General features: G+C 40.7%; 2 protein-coding genes across 2 annotated transcripts; both read left to right on the top strand.

Moving 5' to 3' along the window:
• Nucleotides 1–3,543: 3,543 nt before the first annotated feature.
• Nucleotides 3,544–6,254, top strand: LOC125371621 (aspartate and glycine-rich protein-like). Its single transcript, XM_048388594.1, has 3 exons — nt 3,544–3,620; nt 4,985–5,459; nt 6,177–6,254. The coding sequence occupies exon 2, from the start codon at nt 5,002–5,004 to the stop codon at nt 5,404–5,406; it is 405 nt and encodes a 134-aa protein (XP_048244551.1). The 5' UTR covers nt 3,544–3,620; nt 4,985–5,001; the 3' UTR covers nt 5,407–5,459; nt 6,177–6,254.
• A 3,414-nt stretch (nt 6,255–9,668) lies between these two features.
• On the top strand, nt 9,669–14,254 carry LOC125376757. The gene is made up of 5 exons (XM_048388584.1): nt 9,669–9,750; nt 10,440–10,585; nt 10,946–11,067; nt 12,035–12,110; nt 13,890–14,254. Exons 2-5 carry the CDS (start codon nt 10,447–10,449, stop codon nt 14,033–14,035), a joined length of 483 nt encoding a protein of 160 aa, XP_048244541.1. The 5' UTR covers nt 9,669–9,750; nt 10,440–10,446; the 3' UTR covers nt 14,036–14,254.
• Nucleotides 14,255–14,418: the final 164 nt, after the last annotated feature.

Raw genomic sequence — 14,418 nt, 5'->3', positions numbered from 1 at the left:
TTAAACAAACAAATAAACAGACAAACAAACAGAAACAAACAAACTAATATTTTCATAAAAGTATATAACATTATTTATCGGCGAAGCCTTGTGGTATAAAGCCACTAATCCGCTGTCGAGAGTTGCATCCCTTCGCCGTGCTATGATCCGCTGATTGTGAATTCGAATCACAGATTCGCCAAGATATAAATCCTTGTATCGATCTGTCAGGCACAGACCCATGGATATTTATATTGAAACAAACGCTGATTTTAAGCTAAAATCCCCTTACCCCTCTTATTTACAAAGAAATAAGTGAATATGAACGCCGACATTTCTGTCTTTCAAGCTCTGACATTTGTGCTGTGTCGCCAGGGTTGAGTGATGGCTGGTGAGTAATACAGGGATGTCTGACTCAAGCAAACTTGACAAACCGAATTAAAGTCAGACTGGTTCTGTCTTGACAGTAATCTGCAGTCAAACATAACCTGGAGGTTGATTTATAGCCAGATTGGCCAATGAGAACCGCCTTCTGGCATACGACTCTAGGCAGATTTATAAAATATTCAAACATGTGATGTTTTCCCATAATTACTATGATGAATATCAGCATTTATTCAAAATTGAAATTTAACATGCTCAGGGCATGGCACAACCAGCCGATTGATAGAACCGGGCCAAAACTAACACCCGTCCAGGTGAAGTTAGGGTCCAAGTGGTGTGTTGGGCAAAGGAACCGTCCTCTTGGAACCAGTGCCAGACTACCTTCTTCCACCGATAGAGGGGCGCAACCCACGGCAAACGGATTGCCCAAATTTGTCGCCTTTTATGACAAGCAGTAGGGTGCTGGGGACACATTCTACCACGGGTCCCCACGAGGCAGCACCGAAAGATATCATTATTATGTTAAATATATTCTTCACTTTGCTTCATACGGTTTGACACATGGATTATATTCTTCTCATTCCGGGTAGGAATATAGGTCCCTCACAATCTGTGATTGTCATATAAATCGCCTAATTGATCGGGCAGTCAGACTCAGTGACTTGGATGATTGCATGTCATTGTATCCAAACTGCGTGGATCGATGCTCTGGATTCTCTGATCCGTATTATATTATTTACAGACCACCATTATATACCAGAAATATTGCGCTGAAGAACAAACAAACATTTTAGTAGTCATAAGAAATGTCCACCAAAATTGCACAATTCCAACCATATCATGTGAAAGCGTCGATGAATCACCATCAATAGGTGATGATACCAGGTGTTCGCGAAAAGGTGAGCGTATCCTGCCCCACCTGTGGCACCGTCACAAACTGAAGCAAATGCAAGATTTAAAGTTCACTTATTCTTTATTCAGTACAGGAGGCCATCGACCCATGGTACATTGTATAGTACAGTACACAGCTCAGTCCGATCATACATCATGACACTGTCTAGACTTTTGAATCATAATAATAGTTTTAAAACATTCTTTCCGTGGTAAATAAAGGTAGTAAAATGTCTTGAAATTGTTTCATTTGAAGTAGACATGATAATGTTAAATGTTTCCAGGATGGACATGTAGCAGGGCGTGGAGTCATCCCACAGATGACATCCTTACCTTGTCAGCTTGCTGACGGGGTTAACCTCTTTGGTCATGTGGACAAGGCGTCCGACTTCTAAACAGAAATCGGAAATTTTATGGCCGCTAAATTTACTTCCCCGTCAACAGAAGGCACGTCCCGGACCGAATAGTAGGGTAATGAGACTTATTTTGCTCAAATTTAAAATGAAAGTGCTCAGTCCCACGTTTGGCGCCAATGTAGCTGCCATAAAATTTCCGAGTGCCGTGATTGGATTCGAAACACGGACCTTCTAATCAGAAGTCGGACGCCTCTTCCACATGACCAAAGAGATTAACCCCGTCAGCAAGCTGACAAGGTAAGGATGTCATCAGTGGGATGACTCCACGCCCTGCTACACACATAATATTTCTGGAACTCATTGGCTGAGATCATGTTAGACATTACAGATGAGCAAAACAGGGTACTCCGTCTCTACATAGCCTTGATTTCATACCTTGCACAGTCTTTGCTGTCTAGGTACATGTACATATCTACCTGTCTCAAAAAAATAACTGATGTGAGCTACAGCGGAACTGTGTAATAGCATACCTGAATTTACTTATTCTTACTGCATTTATATCAGGCTCAACAGAAAATTGATTCTTGAACGATGAATAATGAAACATATTAGTAATACCACACAATTGAGCATGCCAGTCCTGTTGATGTTTGTTTGTTTGTTTGTTGTTTAACGCGGCTCTCAGCAATATTCCAGCTAGATGGCGGTTAGTCGCCTCTTAAGACAAGCATAATCGCCTTTCAAGGCAAGCATGGGTTGCTGAAGACCTATTCTATCCCGGATCTTCCTGTTGATGGGTAGTATTTAATCTATAAATTAATTCTGATATATTTCTTAAATGTTCTTGACTCGAGTCTCTGGTTTTCTCAAATATCCATTATCCATATTTTTAAAGATGAGACTTTATCTTTGACTTTATCAGGGTTTTTTTTCCATTATGCCTGATATATCTTTTCATAACTTTTATGGATACTGTGAATCTGAATTTGTTATTACTTCACGCCAATATTTAATACAACGTTTAAACGCTAATATATAATATAGATATCTACCACATTCTCCAAGTGCGACATGATTCGGCGTGAGAATTTGATTGCTAGGGATCTTCTACATCAAGTATGAGTTCAGCTTCTATTTCTTTAATTTCATCCATGCCCCATTTGTTTTGGAAAAAAGTGTATAAGGAAGAGGTTTATATCCTAAAGTGATTTCAAGATGGAAAACAGATGGGATGTTACACTATAACAGTTTTGACCAAGATAAATTATTTGCAAAACATGCACCAAAATATATATATGATGACAACCATTCATTTAGATGAGGACCATACTCTATTAAAGACAATGTGGTGAGTATTTACATTTCGGCACTGCATGCAATGTGGCGAGTGGCGACATTTAGGCACTGCATACAATATGGTGAGTGTCTACATTACGGCACTGCATGCAATGTGGCGAGTGTCTACATTTCGGCTCTGCATGCAATGTGGTGAGTGTCGACATTTCTGCTCTGCATGCAATGTGGTGAGTGTCTACATTTCGGCACTGCATGCAGTGTGGTGAGTGTCGACATTTCGGCTCTGCATGCAATGTGGTGAGTGTCTACATTTCGGCCCTGCATGCAATGTGGTGAGTGTCTACATTTCGGCACTGCATGTATACAACAGGATGAAACCTTCCAAATATAAAGTAAGCATTATTTTCTTGCCGGTTGTCAGAAATGATCAAGGGCCTATTTTAGTAGATGACGGACTGACAAGGTTAAAATCATTTATAGAAAACTACTTCTTTATTTTGCTGTAATAGTCACGTTTCGGTACAGACCCTTAAATGTCGCTGTTGCACAACATAAAGACGTCCTCATCCACGAAATATGTCAACTTTGTAAAAAAAATATCGCCATAATCAGTCACGTGGAAAACCAACAAAAGGTATAAAGGGGGATCATTTCGATATCCTTGCATCCCGCACTTCTCCCGCAACTGTGTCCGATCTGAGCTGTAGTGAAATTGTAAGTACAGTTTTAACATGTTCAACCATTAGTATATCTTCGTAAACCATTAGTAAATCTTAGTAAAGCATTAGTAAGTCATTTTTTTACGCTAACCATACGCACTGACAGTGTTATCAGTTGAACAGGACATGCTCAGCCGAACACGTGCTGCCCTCACTGTTAGTAGGCGATGATTAGAGAGTGAATGAGTGAGTTAGGTTTGACGCGTGTCTTAGTGTTGGAGGAAAGTGATGCGGGTCTCAGATGTTTAGCACTTTGGTGAAACCGAAGAGCACGGGTATGGTGCTGACAAACCTAGAAACATAATCGGGGCGAACTGGTATTCGAAACCACAATCATAGGTTTCTGTTGTGCCCAAGGGACTTCGCTCAGTACAGCGAATTGCGAATTATCCATAAGCCAATCTTGTCTGCATTGATAGGAGGCATCCTCCGTGGTCTAGTGGATAGGGGGTCCGGTGGGAGATCGGAAGGTCGGTAGTTCGATCCCTTGAGCGGGTCTTACCCAAGAAAGATGGTACTTGTTAAAAGATGGTAGTTGTAGTTAACCTGCCTGGCCCTCGCCATTCAGGGGACAAAATGATAGTGGTCAACTCGGAGTCAGTATACTGTGACTGAGTTGGGTAGTCAATCTGAAAATGCAGCATGGTATCTCAGTAGGCTAGAACTATAACACCAGCATTAGTCCGGATTATCACAAGCACACCACACCCTTCGACACACGCACACGTGCATGCACATCGCTTTATAAGTGCAATAAGCTTGAACGCGACACCTCACTGAGGCTGACTTATATCATTATGGATTTCAATTTCTTTAATTAGTCTTCCAATGCAAAGTAACGAAATGTCGCATAGCAAGAAAAAAGAAGTCCATGCAATGATTCCAGATTGTCGATATCTATGAATTTGTCAGGTCCGTGTTTTGGAACTCGTGTCTTAGAGATGCGAGTACGGGGATACTTCAAATAGTGGTGTCTGTGTTCACTGTTATAAGGGGCGGTGGGGTTGTCTTGTGGTTAAAGCGTACGCTCGTCACGCCGAAGGCCTGGGTTCGATTCCCCACATGGGTACAATATGTGAAGCCTATTTCTGGTGTCCCCCGCCTTGATATTGCTGGAATATTTCTAAAAGCGGCGAAAAACCATACTCACTTACTACCATAAACTAGCATGCAGGATGAAGGAATCTAATTATACGTGATTAAATGTAAACGATGTCTTAAATATAAGTCATTCATGTTGTTTGTCACTTGTTTGTCAATTAAATCATGGCAATGAGAGGTAGTGAGGGTTTGATGGCAAGTCTTAACAAGATTTTATCAGCACATGAATGACATTGAAGAGTCTTTCTTACTTCACAGGTATTTGAACAGCAGACATGAAGTTCGCCGTATTTCTCCTTGTCTTGGCATGTGTTTGCGCTGTCGCCCTAAGCGCTCCTCGTAAAAGGAGGTGCAGACGCAAAGGTGAGAACGGCAACGGCAATGGCAACGGTGAGAACGGCAATGGCAATGGCAACGGTGAGAACGGCAATGGCAATGGCAACGGTGAGAACGGCAATGGCAATGGCAACGGTGAGAACGGCTATGGAGAATGTGACGAAGGGAACAATGATGACAAATATGACGACAACGGTAACGGCAATGGCAACGGTAAAGACAACGGTAACGGCAATGGCAACGGTAACGGCAATGATAACGGCAACGGTAACGGCAATGGCAAAGACAACGGTAACGGCAATGGCAACGGCAACGGTAACGGCAATGGCAATGGCGGCGGGTAACGGTAGCGTTAACTGAGGTCGAACAGATGCTCTTCCAGCGCATCTGTCTAAATGTAAGTTATATGAATGTGACATACCCTTTGAGTTAACTGTTTTTGTTCGACGAACCTTTCCATAAACTTGAATTTATATTTCCTACCTTTGAAATGACATGCCGGCAAAGCAGCAATTTATAATTATTTAAATAAGCATGGATGCATTGAACACATGCACAATTCACGCCAGAGGGTATATGGGCAACATTGCTTCTTGTCATGTCGGTTCGAAAGGCTAAATTGTACTGGTACATGTGATGGTACAAAGTGGTCAGAGCATGTACCATTTTGCAATCAGTATCCATTATCCATTATCTCAACTCCTATACCTGTTGGGGATGTTTCAAACATAACGAACTGACCAGTCCTCTATGAAAATCGAGCCTAAAGAACTTTTCTTGCAACAATGTATTTTTTGTCAACAGTCTGAAGCATAATTCTATTTTTCAAATATATTCTGGGTTAATTCTCCACTCCCCCTCCCCCCATTAAATGGTTCATTAAATCATGTAATCAGCAAATATGCAGCCCTATCACCGTGGCTTGTGAGTAATCGAGTCTGTATAACCGGGGTCGATAGAATGAAGGCTTAACAGTGTACCATGACGAAAATATCAGTTATATATTGTCGTGAGAAATCCAACCATTATACCACCATACATCCAGTGTGATCCTCAGATCCGTACTGATGATGTACAGCCGGATAACGTACTAAACGTATGCTTTTACTTTCAGGTGAAGCAGTTTCCCAGCGAGCGTAATCATGAATTAATGTCCTGCAATCTTGAATAAATACTTTTCCCTATCTTTCAATCTTTGTTGACAATGCTTTTGTTGTTAATTATCGATAGCTCTGACGCTTAATAGATGCTTGACGATAGGTCCGGCCATTAACTGATATTCGGAGAAATTATTATGGTGATATCTTCATCATTTTGTCAGATAAGGATAGCTGAGATCGGCGTTAAACAACAAACAAACAAAATAAAAAGGACAAGGATAGTTGAACGTTCGTGGATTCTGAGATATTTTCTAGCATGGGTTAAGGTGGAAGATCACAAACAATTGTTTGTGGAGTATATTATTTAGATCGGGTCTCTCGACGAAATTGAAAGCTTAAAACCGTAACACTCGCATTGCAATGAGCTGCCACACGCCACACAGTGTCCTATCAAACACCAATAGTAAAGTAAATGCCTTGGTTGGACGTCATACTGGTCAGTTATCAGCTTTAAATGTCCAGTGGTATTATAACCGCACGTCTAAATCAATACTATTGACATCATTTGGCCAGGTCTTCTAAGGTTTGTCAGTACCATACCCATACTGATGGGTTTCATCAAAGTGGTAATTTAAATCGTCTGAGGCCTGTATCACTTATACCGTTATATAAACGGCATACTGTTCAAAGCGGCGTTAAATCCATTCACTCACTTACGCATTTCAAACACAACCTGATACATTAAATACACGTCTATCTGTAATAGAAATCAGGCATGTCCACCTTGGACATTTGAGAATTCTTTCAATTGTTGGGGATTCATGGAAGAATAAGCCACAACAGGGCTTTCCCCAACATTACACGGAAGCTGACAGGGCGTGATGTAACTGCATTAAGCCCAGCTTACTCACTCTCCACTTTTGTAGATTTAAGGTTCCCAGTATCAAATGTTGTCATACATGATAACTTTCAAAGGACTGGCCACTTGCTATCAGGTCAATCAGTTTATTTCGTAAAGAGGCATACATATTTCATACCGTAAAGCGCATGATAGCAACAGATTATACTCTCATTTAGAAATGGATTTGTACATTCATGTTGATGTGTAGTAGGATACAAATAAGTACATTTTGCGTCCCTTGGACACACCAGAAACCTATGACTGTGGGTTCGAATCCCGGTTCGTCCAGATTATGTTTCTAGGTTTTTCATCACCATACCCGTGCTCGTGGCTCTCACCGAAGTGGTAAACGTCTGAGACCTGCATCACCTCGTGGCTTTCCTCCCACAATAAGCTGATACGTCGTAGTACAACTGGAAGTCTGTTCAAAGCGGCGTTTAACTATACTTACTCACTCACTCACTTGTCATTTCCGTGTTCTCTGTTATTAACATCGTGGCCAACAATGCCGATCCGATAAATGTGAGCGCTATGACATGGTCGTCACATTTGTTATTGCCATAACCAAAGCTTTCCCTTTTCCATTGTCATTATAATATACTCATCTTTGTGCGTTGCCAGGATTCCAGGAACAAAAAGACCTTCTTTGATTGTTCTTAGAGTTAGGGTTAATCTTTTGCGACAAGAATTTGTTGGTACATTTGCTAGACCCTACAATCCATCTCTCCTGGTACGGAGTTTTATGGAGCTTTATATAGAGATTCAGGGCAAAAGTTGATAGTGATATTGTTTTGTTACATCAATCTTTACACTTATAAGCGCAACTAGATAAGTGAAGTGACGGTAGGAGCGGGTCTGTTGAAGCGCCTTAAAAGGGCAGTTTATGATCATGTTTATCACAACCCTTTCTTAATCATATTTGTTTGTTTGTTGTTTAACGCCGCACTCAGCAATATTCCAGCTATATGCCGGCGGTCTGTAAAATAATCGAGTCTGGGCCAGACAATCAAGTGATTGACATCATGAGCATCGATCTACGCAATTGGAATCGATGACATATATCAACCAAGTCAGCGAGCCTGACCACCCGATCCCGTTAGTCGCCTTTTACGTCAAGCATTGCCGCCTAAAGAGATCGCAGTGCCGTGTACGAATATATCATTAACATGTGCTTATGAATCTATCAAATAGTGATTATACGCGAAGGTGAACGTATGCTGCCCCACTGGGAACACCCGTCACTAACACACGCAAAGGCATGTCAAGTGTTCACCTAAAACACACACGGTAATGGTGCACGCCAAAATATAGAATTGCACAAAACATCACAATAGCCAGGCATGCATCATATTTGGAAATTTCCTCCACATGTTGGTCGTAAAACGTGATGAAGGCCGTACTGAGGCATTGAATGTTGTAATCCTGATCAAACAACTTTTGAACAAGAGCCACTTGACGCTGTATTCATAGAAAGAGCACGCTTGATTGCATGTCAAAAGACACCAAAGGCAGGTGCTGCTGAAATAGTACTCGACATACAGGAAAACATACGTATCATCCCTCGAGGAACATAAGGCCAGTAGAGCCCCTTGGCTCAACCCTTCACAGCGAATTGCGTCGTTTTTGACTGCATGGTCACTCGTGTCCTCTTATTATAACTACCGTGGTTTATGTTAATTATTATTTTTATCATTATGTTACTTATTAACTGTCATATACTAAAACCATACACATGGTGTGTGTTAGCTTTGCATTATAAAGACCGCCTCCGTGGTCTAGTGGAGCGTCTGCCCGGAGAGCGGAAGGTCAGGGATTCGATCCCCGACCGCGTAATACCGAAAGACGTTAAACGAAGGTACTTGTTGTTACCCTGCCTTTCGCTCTGCATTAAGGGGCTAAAATAAGGACTGCTCGACTCCGAGTCCGAGTATGCTGTGTATTTATGTTCAACTACGGCATGGTATCCCACACACTCACACTCACACCCCCCCCCCCCCCCACACACACACACACACACACACTCACTCACACACACACTCACTCACACACACACTCACTCACACACTCACACACCCACACTCATCCACATGTCGCGATGAAATTGCAACGATACTGAACGCGACGTGTAACCTTATTTCTCCCCACCTAGCTTTAAATGCCAAATGTATGTGCCTCTGTTCTTACAAGTCATATACAAGAATAATGATATAGTAACGTTGCATATATTCTCCAACAGTATAAAACACGGATCTCTTGTTTATGGCGAGATTCACAAACACAAAAAGATCATATTTACGTATCACGATACAAGTGTTTCTGTTTCCATAAAATTATGTATACTGCGCAATACATGACATTCAAACCACTTGTTGATCAACCAGCAAGCCACGACATGCTCCTGGCGATGGTAATAATATTTCACATGCATAAAATATGCATCTTGAGCGTGATGCAGCCGGAATAAACAATACACGATCAGGGGCAATTATACCGCGGTTTGTTTATCCTGTCTTTTTTGACTTCACAAGCAGGTTCTGCATGGCGTGAAAGAGATAAAATATGACATATTGTGTATGATAAATGAGAACTAGGTCAGGCATGACGTTACACGTGTGTCTATATAATAAGAGTCATCAGGAAACGTCACCACACAAGAATATAATATTCGTTAACACCACTGGTCTGATGTAAGTATAACAATTGTCATTCTTTGTGCATTTATTACTTCTAAAGTCAATGTCGCACGAGTTATGATTAATACATACAAGGAACAAACATTATTCCTTACTTTTTATAAGGAAGAGAATTAATTGATGCCAACCTCTTTATTATGAGGAACAAAACGTTTGGGAGTTCATACTTACTCCTTCATCGGGTGAATAAATGCTATGAAGCAGAGAACTGTAAAGTGTTGGATACCACTTATCAATTACTAATCACCTGTTAGCGTCAATTAACTATTGCCGTCCCTTGTTAAGTTTCCACCTTCGTTATCTTATTACTTTTGTTGTTCTTAAAGGTACATACATATGTACCAAAAGCCGTTGAAAGATGGCACTTGTTATTACCCTGCCTGGCGCTCGGCATTAAGGGGCTAAAACAAGGACTGGCCAGCTCGGAGTCAGTATACTGTGTCTGAGTGGGGTAGTCATGTTAAAACTGCGGCATGGTATCTCAGTAGGCTAGCACTATAAAATCGGCATTTATTCCGGACTAGTACAAGCAGTCACACACACGCGTGCATGCACCTCACAATAAGTGCAATAATTTTGAACGCGACATTAAACCCAATTTCACCCCACCTCAACACAATTGGCCCATAACGATCCAACACATTTTAAGACTATTTAATCTGCTAATGTTTAATTATTTTCAGATTCACTATGACATCACACGGTACAGTACCGTTTACCATTCTTACGTGTGTCAGCGTTGCTCTGGTGTCTGGCGACGATGCATCAATGACGACAATGCCATCTTCTGTGGACACGCCCACCCCAATTCCGATCATGGACTGGCAAGGTAGATAACAGTAAATGTAGACTTTGATAGGCATTAAGAAGTTGGAAGAACATGAATATATGACACATTTTTTAGGATAGCAACTTCCTTTTTTCTTTGTACGACGTTTCAGAGCTACTTCTTGTTCCTTCATCAGCGAAGTAGCTCCTACAAACGTTGTTTCTCCTATTCAATTAAAAATATGTAATCTGTCTGGTAATATTGTTTATTGGCCTGTACTACGGATGAAATCGACTGATTTGCTTTTTTTATATTGTGCCAGGAGGTACTAATTGTTTTCGAACATTCGACTTGATCATTTGTAGTGATGTGTTCTTTCTGTATATAAGTAATGACTTCAGAACCATTGGCTTTTGGCAGGTCCCCGCCCATTTCGTGGTTTTGGCCGTGTATTCCGACCCTTCCGATGCCTGATGGGGTGTCAGTTTGGCAACGCCCCGTCTGACTGTACGTGTCCACGCCGACCAGAATATACCTGTGCTGTGAGTAGAATGGTAGCTTCTCTCTTTTGCAAAATGAAATGTAATTTTAGAATCAAGGTGACACACTCACTCTGAATGTCGTTCTATTTACTTCATTTTTAATCATTTGCAAGGTGGGACACAAATACTGACGTTGTCCTCTGGGTTTGTTTTGTTGGAATGAAGTGTTGTACTGAATGAGGTCGATCTAATGTTATGATTGTTAATTGTTATTGTTATTTGTGGTATTAGCGGGAACCCCTGCCGTTCATACCACACGTATCACTAATGCCAAGTCTTTTTTGGTTCCATAAGCGGAAAGTCGGTGGTTCGATCCCCAGTTGCGTCATACAACACGACGCTAAGTGCAATAATTTTAATATGACAACCCATCTGCAGGAGGTCACGCCAGGTGAACGTTCTAATCAGCCAGCTTACTTAGTAAATTTTGAATTCTCGTTTCAAGCAAAGCATCCAGAACAACTTATCGGTATTCTGTATTTCGAAAACTTAAACGGCAGTTCCGAATGGAGACTAATAAAAGAGGCTTTACTTTGTGGGCACTACTTGAATGGCATCTAATAAGAAGGAAGTACTATAGAGCGGGCATATTTGTTCTTCTGTGGGTTGGCTTTTCTTCGACTGAAATGTCTGAAATTTCAGAATCCAGGTCAACGAACGAAATTGTTTTGGAATTATTAAAAGCATCAAAACCCTTTTCATAACCATGCAAAATCTCTGCTGCTCTGCGATTCCGACTACAGTATACTGATGTGTTTATGAATCAACATACCATGTGTTCGCTACATAAAGGGAGCACCCGTCACAAACACATGCATATACACGTCAATTATTCACCACCTCACCTAACGTGACTCCTATTGAGGGTTTATCATATTTTGACGGGGACAGTTATCAATTAGAACCACAGAGTCCGTTCAGGCAATGGTTTCCTATCGTTTAATGTGTAACCCATAATGTGTTTCAGCAATTGAAATGTACAGATGACAAGGTGTGTAAGGTGTTGTTTGGCCGATTCCCCCGCTGTGTTAGAGAACAGGCAGGTAAGTCGCACAGCGTCTCCAAATGATCGTAGCTTAACGATAGTAGTACTCATCACATACTTTTACAAATCTACACTGTTACTGTCGTCTTATTAAAATCTTAATGCAACACGGTGTCCTGCAATGCAATAGAGACGTTAAAAACCATTTAAATGAAATATAAATATTGCCAATGCAAGAGAATATCCACTCTAGATTATCCTCCGAAACAGATTCCATTTGGCGTAAAGGGCCAAATAGCTGTGAAAATTATATGATTGGACCACTGGAAATCAGTGATGACACCAGGTGTTGGCGAAGAGGGTGAGCATCTCCTGCCCTAACACATTGAACACCGCAAAAAAACTGATCATGTGCCTGGACACCTCGCCTATATTTCTAAAAAGAATATGTTTTCTATACTTATGATTCCAGAGCTTGGACCGGTTTTATCCGGATTGATAGATTTATAAGAATATTATTAAATTTTCAAACTTCATTTATCTGATCTCACAACTGTACGAGGCACAATTTCATAACCATAAGGCATAACGTACCGTTGTTGTGTTACATATATTTTGCAGGATTTGTAGGGTTTGTTACATGCTGGTATTGTCATTGTTTGTACGTGCTTTTCATTCCATTCCCTTTGACGATCCGAGTTAGAACTGGTCTTCAGTAACTCATGCGACTAACGGTTTTGGATGGGCAGGCTCGTTGACTTGGTTGATGCATGTCATCGCATCCCAACTGCGTAGACCCATGCTCATGATGTTAATTACTTGATTGTCTGGTTGCGATTATTTTCAGACCGCCGTTATATAGCTGGAATATTGTTGAGTCGCATTAAACAACAAACAAACATTTCAATCACCTTGGTTGAGTTCTCTGCATGAAAGAAATGTTTGAAATTCTTCTGCTGTTATGCGCCGTGCAAATGTTGAGATATTGCCGAAAGCGGCGTACAATCATGCTCATCCAATCACTCTTCACAAATTAAAGGTATTGCAATAACAAGTGTTTGAATGACCACGTGTTTGGTTTCATTGTATACTTTAGTGTGGAAGAGTTTTCTAAATTCGAGAAAAATGATATTTGTATTGCAGTGAACATAACACTTGATATTTCACTGCATTAAATACAACACTTTGACGTAGCTGTTGTCGTACAAGAGTTATCTCCCCGCTAAGTGTCTCCCGATATTGTAACTGTCTTGCCCGTACATAAACTGTTAGTTCCACAACGACAATGCAAAATATAAAGAGATGGTCATTTATGGAGTTAATATCGCTTTTGGCCTTTGTTATTCTCTTGAAAATGTTTTCTTATTAACTGTACATTTCTCATTTAACTCGTCAATGGAGACTCGTTTCGCAAAGCGCCATTTTTGTAACTCGACCAGCGTGTATTCCTTCGCTTCCAACAACTTTCTCGTAGGTTTCAAGAACATTTTTAGTTGAAGTTGATTTTGTATTTTATCAAATCCAAATGTACGATAAATAATGCAAACTCGGAATTACTTTTGAAGTCACAATTACAAGGGGTGGTGAAACGCCGCTGCATGTTAGATAGGGTGAATTTACATGTTTCAACGTTTTACATTTGCAATGACAAAAACAATCCGGTAGACAACTACACAATAAGTATATAAGACATAGGTTATTTCACTGTCTCGTCAAATATTATGTTTCTCTCATCTTGTAACGGGGGAAAGGAGAGTATCTACTCCAACATCACTCGATGAGAGAAACATGATATTTCATTCGACACAAGAAATTTCCTCTTTATATACACCTGTAGTTTGCGAACTGAGCATGACGCAGGGACATGTTCAGAGCTGGTGCACCGTTTCTACTACAACAAAGCCACCAAAAGGTGCGAGGAGTTACACTTTGGCGGCTGCAGGGGAAACGAAAACAACTTCCGGAACAAGAGGGCGTGTATGAGAACCTGTAGGAAGAGAGGCGCCTTCTTTAACAGACCTTAACATTGTAACTGTAGTAAATCCATGCTTTACTTGAATTCCATGTAGACCAGAGCCATATTGTCGTATCCATATAAAGTTGATCACACGTCATGCATCATTGCCAAAAATTGAAAAATAACTTGAGTATTGTCTTGAATATTGTCCATCAATCGTTTTACAATAAAATGTGTTAATTTTGCATAGTTTTTTTCTTTTTTTAAATGCCACATGATCAATAAGCTGTGCTTATTGAATATGTTCGAATCATGATCTTGTGTTTTGGGCACTAACACCTCTACGTACGTCAATGTTTACGAGCTTTTCCATATCTTGTTTTCTCTGTATTGTGTGAAATATGCTGTA

Source organism: Haliotis rufescens, unplaced genomic scaffold (genome assembly GCF_023055435.1).
Source record: "Haliotis rufescens isolate VD_foot unplaced genomic scaffold, xgHalRufe1.0.p SCAF_74, whole genome shotgun sequence".
NCBI classification, from domain to species: domain Eukaryota; kingdom Metazoa; phylum Mollusca; class Gastropoda; order Lepetellida; family Haliotidae; genus Haliotis; species Haliotis rufescens.
The sequence above is the reverse complement of the archived record's forward strand: the minus strand, read 5'-3'. Positions and strand labels throughout refer to the sequence as shown.